At 39.8% G+C, this 11932-nt stretch overlaps 1 protein-coding gene across 1 annotated transcript; it reads right to left on the bottom strand.

The window, feature by feature from the left end:
- Positions 1-1196: 1196 nt before the first annotated feature.
- HCCS (holocytochrome c synthase) lies at positions 1197-5607 on the bottom strand (the record flags this gene model as incomplete). Its single annotated transcript, XM_079535663.1, has 6 exons — positions 1197-1395; positions 1660-1746; positions 2658-2777; positions 3879-4027; positions 4657-4805; positions 5490-5607. 6 exons carry the CDS (start codon positions 5605-5607, stop codon positions 1197-1199), a joined length of 822 nt encoding a protein of 273 aa, XP_079391789.1.
- Positions 5608-11932: the final 6325 nt, after the last annotated feature.

Raw genomic sequence — 11932 nt, 5'->3', positions numbered from 1 at the left:
TTACAGTACAAGACTTTAAAAAAAGGGGGAAAAAATTATTTTCCACAAAGAATTAACAAGCATCACTCTCAAAAAATGCTCAACTCAACCTTGCTTACTTGCAAAGTATTTACTTGCACTTTGGATACCCTTTTAGTCAAGTTATACACACATCTGTACCACACCTCACTATCACTGCTATGAAGGAACGTGCTATGACTACGTAGTCATACACCTCTGTGCAACTGTTACATATTTTAAGAAGAATTAAGAAATACTACACTACAGGTGATGAAACTATGACACAAAATCCAGATGCATTGCTGGACACATTCTTTAAATGAAGTTTCTGTCCTGAATACATGAGAAGACACAATAAAGACAGAAAAACACACAAGTGCAGCAAAAAGAATACAATTTTCTTACATCAGAAAACAAACTTTTTAAATGATTAAATAAATACTCATTAGAGACCAACCTTATCTCTTTTGAGAAGTGTTGCTTTAAGAGAAGCCAACACACTCTTTTCCTGCCTGTAACAATCAGCTGTTCTTCTGTTCAAAGATAAACTGCAAATTAAGGCTTAAATATACTCTCCACATTTTCAACTGAACACACTTTTAGAAATACTCACACTGCAATACTCTATTTCTTTAACAGAATAGATTTGACCAAAATTTTCTGAGGAAACATATTTAAACAGGTAAAGTGCCCACGTAAAAACAAGCACGTAGCTTCGATGCTTAGTAAAACATGCAGCTTGTAACAGCCCACAACTTTTATGCTTTATCATCTCAGTATGCTGATACTGTAACTAAGGGCAACCATTCACGAAACTTCCAGTTTTCACAATTTTTTTACTGCTCAAAACCACAGTCAGAACCAGAAGCCTAATGTATTTGGTACAGCACCAAAGGCATGAAATGAAAGAAGGAAATCTTATGCAAGATTTGTAACAATAAAAGATTTCCCAGGTCTTAAGAAAATTAAGATACATGTTTTTGCTTCTGTACTTTTATTATATAATTTACAGTATCATAAAGCATTGGTATACCTAACAATGCATTTCTTCACCCTGGTCATGCCCCCCCCCAAAGAACAGTGGTGATGAAAATAATCACAGTTTTACTCAACTTCTATTTCACGTCCTACTGTCCACACACCCTCAAACCACAGAGGCAAGTGGTTTACTTTTTGATCACACATAACAGGAGCAGTTAGGAAGTCCAACGCCACCAGGCTACCTTCATCCTGTCCCACACAGCCGACAGAGAATCAAACGCAGGACGAACATCCAGGATAGTGAACTGGTAGTTCTTATCCACTGCACCACCGTCATAGTAATCGATAACATACCGCACTTCTTTCCCACATCGGTCAACAATCCAATCATGTCTGTCAAAGGGAAGTTCATATCTGGAAAGATAGATAATAGTGCAGAAAAATGTAATGGATAGGTATTATGAACCTGGGAGAGGGAGTGGAAGCAAGATTTATTTATTCACATTCTGGCATAAAATTCCTTACCACTACATGCACTGTCTGGTGATTATAACTTGCAATTCACTTTTTGTATCACCTCTAAATTACTTCTACACTGCATCTCCAGACACGCCTCTCTCCAGACATGCCTCTCTCCCTTTTGTCTTGACCAGAAGTCCTATTTTCATGCCAACGTACCCCATCCATGAACGTATTCTGGCTCTTGGTGAATACTCCTTCGCTTTGCCTCCAAACCGCATCAGGGACGGTCCACACGGACATTCCCTACAGACACAATTAGAACAGAGAAACAAAGTCTAATTTTAACTGTTTACACCATGTTCTGCTCATTATGAAGGAAAATTGCTTCTGATAGGTTCTTGGCAATACCAAGCAAAGTATGTGCAGGTAGACCAGCAGTCACATAAAGAAAGAAGAGCTGACCTCACCCAACAGGTGAAGAAGCTCTCTGGCTATGCTGCGCTCCTTCTTAGGAAGCAACCTAAGGCCAAGAGGTGCTCTCCCTTCAGCAGCTGGCCCTTTGTGAGCCCAGAGCAAGTCTACCCTTTCTAGTCACACAGCTGCAAACAACTTGCCTGTGCTGTCTAGAACAGCCACAGCCCTTCACCAGATGTTCAATCATTAGTTCAAGCCCTGACCTAGCAGATCCCCTACACACCACTAAAATAATTGTTACGGGTTACAGAAGTGAAAACAATTAAATAACAGAAAATCATAAAAGAAACCACTCTGCAACAAAGGTCATGGAATTTCAGAGGACAATTTCTAGATACATCACGTTTACCTGGTCTGTGTCTTGTAGGAACAAGGACTATACCGAAAGTGACACAAGTTCCTCTTAAAGAAAATTTGTCCCTCTCCTTTTTCACAACAAAGATGGAAATAAGGTGATATTCAAATAAATACACTAAGATGTTTTTTTCCTCCAAGTCCACATAATATGCCACACCACTAGATGGCTGATCCATTTCATCGGTGTAATTATTCAGTTCCAGTCATCCCTCCTGTGTAATCTTCCCCCCAATTGTATCAAAATGGGAGATCATACAAGACCGTAACTTCTGAAATGCATCAATACCAGAATATTTTTATGAAAACTACAAAGTCTACTTTGAAACAACTACAAAAGCAAATGCTAAACCAAGTGATTTGCTTCCCATTTCATGTGTACATACATAGCATGAAGAGCTTCCCACTTCAAAATCTCCTTCCAAGCTTGTTCATTATTTTGATTGTGAATCTTAATGATGTTAGTCATATCTTCACTTGTTATGTCATCATCTTTCCACCTCCACCTAAAAAATAAGACAAGTGTTATCCTCCATATTGCTTAATTTATTGGATGGACATTGAATGAACAGATTTAAGTGTTTATGCAAAGACACAGCAAGAATGGAAACTTCTGGCTCATCTGCTTAAGCATCCTGAGTACCACTTCATTTTCTGTGTAAACAGATAGTTACCAAAGTTATCATCACAGAGATCCACAACTTCAGGTTAGCTAAATTAACAGCTTAACTGGATCAGAAAGTTATTGGGATGTGCAAACAATGGCACATCCACAGCATTTGTAAAAATGCTCAGGAAAAATCCCACTTGCGTTCTTAATGCACAAAAGTCCTTTACTCAACACATTTTGCATACACTTTGAAACACCTTCCATCTCTCTGATCCTGCACTGTGACTGTTGCTTCTTTTCCAGTAGGCATAAAATTGAATACATGAAAGCATTTACAGGATAAAAGTTTGTGTTCAATACGAACTGCTCACGATGTTGTCTCTAGAATCAAAAAGTAGTATCGAAGAATCACTACTGTTTTAATAGTAACTGCATTTAAAGTTGATGTTTCAGAATGACAAACAAATAAATACAAAGAACTGCAGAAACAGCAGCAGAGATTTTTTATTTAGGCCAATAAATCATCTATCATTCAGTTCGATCTTGCCTACACTGAAGTTTTGTTTAGACAGAAAACATCTGCAAGTCAAACAACTTTAATTTTCAAATTTTTAGCAGCATCACAGAGTCAAATGAATGCTCCTGGATTCACAGAATTTTTACTGTCAGTTTATAGGATTAGACTGAAGTCTCTTGCATTTGAAGGTAGGTAGTCAAAGTCTTTTTGCACCTATGCAGTGACTTCTAAGAAAATTTTCTGAGGTAGTAGCAGCTGCCTTGACATTCTCAGCCACCTTGCTGATGATGGGGAAGGAAAGTCTTTGAGATTGGCTCGTATGCAATGTTAAAGCTTTTTTTTTTTTTAAAGCAGTACTTTTTAAAGTTAATTGCTTCCTGCTTGAAACTCTTAAATAGCATCTATGAATTAATAACTAATGATGCTATTTCAAAAATCCCAGGCTCATGGAGACTTCAGCTGAAAATCCAGTGTACTTACCCTTTTCTTAGCATAGCATTCCAAAACATCTGCTCTGAAGGATAGACCCATTTCTTGTCAGAGTGTGCCCTCGGAATGGAAGATTCTTCTCTAACAGTTGACAATGGAAATGGTTGATCTGGAGATGGCAACTGATTAGGAGGAGGCATCTAGAAAACACAGAGAATCACCTGAACAACAAAAGCAAAAATAAACTAGAAATTATTAAATATTTGAGAAAAAATAAAGCAATAATTAAGCATCCAAGACAAAGAAGTTCAGCCTTCACATTAAATCCAGCAAGGTCATCTTTCTTTTTTGCAACAAAATGCTTTGTGTAAGTTTGTCATCTAAAACCAAAGGACATCTTTTGTGTAAACTTCAACTATCAAATCTGCAGTCTTCTTGTAATCAAAGGAAATGTCAGAAAGACCTGAATGAGAACTTACCATACCACTATTGCACAGAACCTACAAACCGCTGATGTAACTTAAGAACCATGCTTGTACGTAACTAACAGAAATACATGGCATCAAATATTTACAAACTACAAAACTACTTTTTATCAAAAATGATTCAACTTTGAAGAAGAGAGCCTTCAACCCTATATTGGTTTAAATTAAATTAAAAAATTAAATATCCAAAAATATTTGGATAAACAATCAGAAAAAGCAGTTTTAAAATTGAAAAAAGAACGTTATTTGCCAGAGTTCCCATTTTACACAGCATCAGTATTTACATTTTTGGCATTTCAGAAGAAACGAGACTGAAGAAAACATCTGAACCAAGTGAAAGTTACCATATTGCTAGGATCTATGTCATTGTTTGCTTGAGATGTCCCAGACTTCACAGGACACGCTACATATTCATATGCTCTTTCCTGATGTGCAGGAACATTGTCTGTGTTCTCAGCCCTACGGTCAGAAGTCTTCATGTGCATTGGGCAACCTAAAATATAGGAAAAAGCATTATATGTCTTGTTACAAAATGAAGTCTCTAAAACATGACAGGAGACGGAAAACACTTCATGGAATACTAATGTAAATACAAGAATGACATTTCACTTCTTATTTTGAGTTTTAGAACACTTTCCAACTTGAGTAAATATTTTTGTCTTGCCTGTTTTAGCACCCAACACCGTGCTCAAACCTAAGCTTCTCCCACAGGCCCTGAATGCTTACACCCTGCTCTGACTGGCTGCTACACCAAGCTGTTTGTCACCAAGATTTCCAAAGCAATGTGAATCCAACTTGTGTTCATTCTGCCGACAAAGAGCGGACACTGTCCATCCCCAGACACTGACCTCATTGTACCCTTCTGCTGCCCCTTCCCTGATGCACAACCATCTGCTCCCAGAGACCACCCCCAAAGGGACATGGGCACCAGTCTGGCCCCACATGGATGTGCCCTGCAGGGCCCCTCTGGGGAAAGCCAAGGAGAAGCAGCCCACAGGTTCTGCAGCAGGCAACTCCTCTGGGGCACAGCTGAGTTTGTATCATCAGTTGCTACCGGCAAATCACTCTGGGTGGGGGACAGGCTCAAGTTCTTAATGCAGTTGTTTTTCTTTCCTGACAAATACTTTTGAGCTTTCAGTGTAAGGAGCTAACTTCACTAGCTTTCAAGCACAGTTACCTCTCATTTTCTCCTGATGCATGGGGCATTCTGAAGGTGGAGAGGCTGCCTGGTGCTGTTTGGATGGCTCGGCTGCTGACTGAGCTGTGGCCGCTGGGGCGGATGCAGACAGACCCATGGCTGCTGAAATCAGGCTTTTCAGTTCAAGTTTCTAAAGAAAAGAAAAAAGCAAACACCTGTAAAGAAACTTATGTTCACTACTCACTATAGCGAATGCACATACAGATATACCACAGCATCACATATTGCTTAAAAACATATCCATAATAAATAACAAAAAACCACTGCGAGCCATAAACGCACTGCCTGAATAAAAACCCACGGCCGCGGCCTCCACAGCGCGTACAGCGGAGGACAGGAGGGACGCTCCGCTCAGGCCCCTTCCCCGGCTCTCAGCGCGGCGCTGCCCGCACCCCCGGGCGATGCCGCACGCACGCAGCGGGCTCCTGCCGCGCCGGTGCCTCCTGGGAACGGCGGCCTCGGGCCTCGCCTCGCTGCAGGAAGCGCTCCATGACCCGTAACACACACCGTGACCGGATTCACCCGCAGGCAAGGTCAGGCCCGCCCCTCTTCGCCAACAGGGGCCGGACCCGGCCCGGTGCCGCGGCCCGCGCCCCACCGCTGCTCCCGCCGCTTCCCGCGTCGAGTCGTATCGCTTCGCTTCGCTTCGCTTCGCTTCCCCTCGCCCTCGCTCACCTCTGCCCGGCCCGCGCCCCCCCACGACCCCGTAGAAGCGCGCCTCGCGAGAGCGCCGGCCCGCCCCGCGCCTGCGCAACAGCCGCTCCCGCCCACCGCGGGGGCGCCGTCGTGCCCGGGCCGCTATCCCAGGCGGCGCGGCGGGCCGGGCCCTGCCGCGGGCTGCTGCCGGTAGAAGGCGGCCTGCCCGGTACGGCGCCACGCTGTGGGCGGAGTGGGAAGGCGGGCTGAGCTCCCCTGAGCCGCCAGGAAGCCCGTAGCGCGCGGAAGGAGGCAGCCTGCGCAGGTCAGAGCTGCTGGCATTCAGCTGTAGCACGCAAGTCTGTAAGAGTACAGTCGTTTTAAGCACCCGAATTAAAAAATCTTTCAGTGCTTTTATGAACACCTCTCAATACAGGGACATCTTCCCACGTCCGTCACGGAGTTTCTACAGCAAATACTTTTACCTCAGAGTAAAGCCTTGCAAAGAACAGGGTGACAGCCACAAGGAAGTACACACTGCCCTTAAGTATTCTCCTCTGTGGACTCCAGAAAAGCCGAGCAAAACCAGAGTATACTCACAATATGCATCCTTTAGAAAATGACAGATGCCCTGTTAGTGTGAAGACATAAAACAAGCAAAGCAAAGCTCCTAATTTGGAATTATTGCACCAATACAAGTAGCAAAAACAGAGGAAAATTTCAGAAAGAATGCAAAATTCAAAAAACAAAACAAAACAAAAAAAAACCCCAACCATATGTAAATGGGGGAGCTATGCACCAGAAAATGACATAGGAAGCATTTTGTATATCCACCTCTATATCTCAGGTGGGGGCTCTCATGCTTTCAACAAGATTTGCTGAATTTGTGCAGTTGAGAACTGCTCACAGAACAGCATCCCTTGTTCTCAGCCACCTTTGGACCTTCCTTTCCTCCATTCAGTGCTGAAAGCCATACGGTGCTGAACAACAGCGTCCCACCGAGCCTCCACCGTCCTTTTGCAAGCAGTTGGAAAATGACCTACATAGCATCTGACCCTAAGGAAGGCTTCCAGACATTCCCAGCCTGAGTCACTGCAGACAGATTGACCGGTTAAGGACAAGTTTTCTACAGAAAGTATAAAATGAGTAACCTAAGAATATCATTTACAAATAGCACAAAATTCCCCTTAAGACATGAGAGGAAATAAAAGTAGTAAAAATCACTGTATTTTCTTCTAGAAATTTAATCAGTGCATAACTCAAAAGCTTGGAGAAATACAAGCAATTGCCAAAGATACACAACAGCAGCAACTTCCTCTGAGCATGCTCAGAGAAATCACCAGGCTTCTCCATGCAGTTTGTGGTTCCCAGGCGTACATTCTCTGCCCATAGAGAAACTGAGAATTAAGGAACTTAATTGCATATCTCAGTATTCAGGAAAGGACTGTGTAATGCATCTATAACACACAGATGACAGCAGCTCTTTATACCCACAGCCTGCAGAGAAGTGTTTGACTTATGTCCTGAAATGTATTATAACACATTATAGTTAATACTATCCGATATAAACATAAGCTTTTCCCCAGTACACAACAATTTACAGTTGCAGTTACATTCCTGGCCACAGTGAGGTCCTACACAGCATTTCACCCTAAGTCCACCCACCCACCCTACACACCTGGCTTAGACCCCCCCCTTCCTCCCCCTGCACATAAAGCAAGGTGCAGCAACTTCAAGGTATTGTACAAGCCAACTGCTTCTCAGCTTAACCTAAAGCAAGTCATTCTTTCATGACACATTTATTATTATAGATACATAAGCTATTACCACAATAAGAAAGAAAAATTCACAAAATAAGCAACTCTGTTCTTTTTATTATGAAGTAACAATACCTTGCATACATCATGCAATTTATTGCTCATTGACATTATTGCATATACCAAAGAAAAAAAAATCACCCAATATAACGCAAGCTCCTAGACTGTTCAAACCAAATACAAAAATGCTCTACAGTATACTGAAATGCAAACACAATTCAGAATTTTATAGCAAAAGGAAAATCTAAATGCATTGTATTTAACCATTCACCTTACTTTACCTGTTCACTCTTGTATCCAATCTTTAGAATTGTTATATTGCATTCTTAAGTCCTTGTGCAGTGATAAGGATTGCTACTAGAATCAGGCCGCATTACTATTTGAATTTAATAATATGATCCTAACATTCCGTGACAGTATCAATCTTTTCTCTGCAGACCAGATTGTCATGGTTTTCCAGAAATCAGTCTGGAAGAACGTCCAGTTTTCACCCTTGCTCTGTATCAGGGCAGAGGTATACCATATTTGTTGAGTCTCTCTTGAAGATTACATGAACATTTTTAAATTACTGACTATTACTTATGCCTAAATCATAACTCACTTGTTCCCAACAGATTGTAATTTGCTTTTGCATCAGTCTAACTGTGCTTACATGTTAAATCATTCTCCCCATATAGGTATCTGTAGATATTAAACACTGGTTTATGCATGCTAGAAACAAATCCAGGATATTTGCATGTAAGTGTATTAAGTGTGCAAATTATACCAGAGCTCAGGATTAGCCCTTTTCCCCCCTCTCCCTATAATATAATGGATTTCTCTTGTCAAACTTGAATAGTGTTACAATGAACAAAACCAACATCTCCTGTACTGCATTCAAAGTTCTACGCTCTGTATTGGAGCTTACTGTTGATATTTAAATGTTGCATTTAAACAATCAGAATTTTTTCAATAACAAGATATTTAAACATAGAAGACAATTTCCATGCAACATGTTCCACTCGGGTGCATTTTCTCATATACTTAAATATGTATAGGCTCATAAAGGCATGTGCCATCCACAAGACGAGTACAGTTTTTGACATCCCACACACAGATTAAAAATAAAGATACACTACAGAATATTTTATTTGTTTTTATATTTTCAATTTCAATGACTAAGAAGTTATAAATAGCACACTGCATCATTATATGGTTGATACCGAGGCATGCTGAACTCCTCATAAACCACTCTCTTAAAGACATTTCCTTTATATTACAAGTAGATTAAAAATTTATGTACATTGCTATCAGATGCCCTCTTAGGACACCCCACCGTGAAGCTGATCTCAGAAGGAATTTTGACAAAATATTTCTTATACCAAACAATACAAGTTATTCTTCATAGCTACCTTCCATTCTTTACTGAGCTATAAAGTGCTTGGTTGTTATAAATAGAGCAAGAATGCCGAAGGAGGTAGCTAGTAGAGATTTTAAATGGATAAGAAATCATAAGTGTTATCACCTAAAAGTATTGATCTGATGCTTAATCCCAGAGTTCTAAACATCCCAAGCAGCACATCTTCCTTTCTTTCCTCCATAAAAAGACTTTTCAAGTTGCTTTCAGAAAATCATATGACCTTCACCTGTCCAGCAAAGAGATTTCACCCAGGGTTTGGATGAATGTTAAAGTTAGTAAATATTAATAATTTTTTTTCCATTTGACTGGTGCCAGGACCTCAGCAGCAAAGTACTGTTCTTTCTCCAGCTGTCAAATGCATTCCATGGGTAGAGACACTTTACCAGGAACAAGTCCTGCCTTGTGAAGTTCCTTGCAACTGGTTAATGAAGTTCTATGGAAGGCTATTATTAAATGGGAAAGAGGGCTACACATTCTTCTCACAGCCTTCTACATTTGTATTGCTCATCTGAAAATTCTAGTTCCTCTCTACATGGCTTTCCCCATTGCTGAACACTGTAATAGACCTTCAGCTGGAGTAATTTTGAGTCAGCCCTTTATTTTCCCCTGAATGGCTCAGCAGAAGCTTTACAAAACAATTTCACAAACTTTTCTACTAAAAGACCTTTCACAGAAAGCTTGTATGTACATATACTTGAACTCACACAAGTCGTCTTCATACAGAAATCAACAACTTAGAAGCCTTTTTATACAGCTTGAAAAGAAATTTTAGTTTCACTTTGTACCATTACAGAGATACAGGAATACATAACCTTTCTGCTGCTTGTCATTCTACCATTGTCCCAGCCACAGCAGCAGTTGTACTCAGCATCTCCTCCACCTCCCTTCTTTAAATATGCTTGAACGTATCTGCTCACTTGTGTAAGCTTTTACTCAGAGATTAACATTAATTTTTCAGTATGAATAATGTTTCAGCATAATTTTTAATGTAAAGATGAAAGCTATTATCTTCCAAACATTGTAATTAATTTATTTTTAATAAACTTTGACATAAAATTTGGAATTGATAAGAATTTATATACATCAGTCAGCTCCTCTCATTTATCCTGCTCATAGAATAACTTTCATTATTCAGTAGATTCTATTTTTAAGCAATTAAGAAAGTGCTGAGCTCACCCAAAAGAGCATTTACTTATAGAGGTAGAGTAGGTTTCAGAGATAAAATTTGTATCACTATGTGTACAGATACCCATTAAACATCTCTGTCGCAATAAGGCTCTTGACTTCACTGAAATCCGCTGGAACGCTCACCAGGAAAATGAGGATTTGAAGTACTTTTCCCCTCTGCAAGTACTGCTTCCACAAATCAATTATAAAAGCAAAACTTGACCTACCATTCCCCTATAGTAGCTCTGAGAGCGGTATTTATTCATCTCTGACAACAAAGTAAAACCATAGAGAAACTGGCATACTTAAATACAGCACATACAGACGCTCTCATGATCACCACACTAATTTTATGTAATGCAGTACTGAAGAATATAAAAAATAAAATGTGATTTTTGAGCGTTTTTACTGAGCTAATTCCATCCATTCAATACGTCCACGGCAAAGTCACCTGGCGATATACCAACTGTCTGCTTTACAATGCAAGTGTCAAAATAGAAGTTTTAAGTCACTATTAAAGTAATATTACATTCTGGAGATGACATTTATGAAAATCCTACTAATCATGCACTTCTTGCATAAAAAAATCAAAGAGACAAGCTTGAAACGTAAAATGATGTCAATATTTCAACACCATTTTTAAATTAAGAAGGTGTAATTGAAAAAATAGGTGCCAAGGCCATCTAATTTGCTGTGTTATAAACTTGTAGTGGCAGGTAAGACTGCTCTATCCTAATGTATTCAATACAATATAATTTTGCAAACTGCTGACTACAGTTCTCGCTAAATAGACAAGTGTTAATAATGCTTTTTCCTTAGACAGTTGCCTTCTCACACATAGTAGATGCATCAGGACTGAACAGTAATACACTGAAATATCACGATACAAAAATGAAATGGAATACATTGTAAAATGTTGTTTTAATTACGTTAATTTCATGCAGCAATCCAAAACATTGCATCTTCTAAAGAATTACCTCAATGCCCTTCTATTTTGAGTTGTTGCCCAGTATGTACTCTGCAGGCTTGTTTTTCCATTTCCAATCTACTTACAAAACAACCTTATTACAGCTTGACTTCCCCCCTATGATGCACAAATCTATCTAGAAGTAAAGCAAACTGACTGTTTTAGTGAATGCTCTACACTGAAAATAAAGCAAAACAAAATGATACTGAGATGTCAAAGATTAATGTGAAGTTGAGATGAACTTTGAGAAGCTTTCATCTTAAAAGCTGCTTCAACTCATCTTCCTTACCAGTTTTTCATCCTACTTCCTGAATAAAATACAAGGATACTTCTACTTTCAAGCATATTCTCCAAAATGTTTGAATTTACTTCATTTGAAGGTGATTGTAGAACTGAACAAGCAGTCTTAGACATCTCCCTCAAGAGGGCAGGATTG

The sequence above is a fragment of the Tetrao urogallus genome (assembly GCF_951394365.1).
Source record: "Tetrao urogallus genome assembly, chromosome: 5".
Lineage (NCBI taxonomy): Eukaryota > Metazoa > Chordata > Aves > Galliformes > Phasianidae > Tetrao > Tetrao urogallus.
This window is presented reverse-complemented; position numbering and strand designations above follow the sequence as displayed.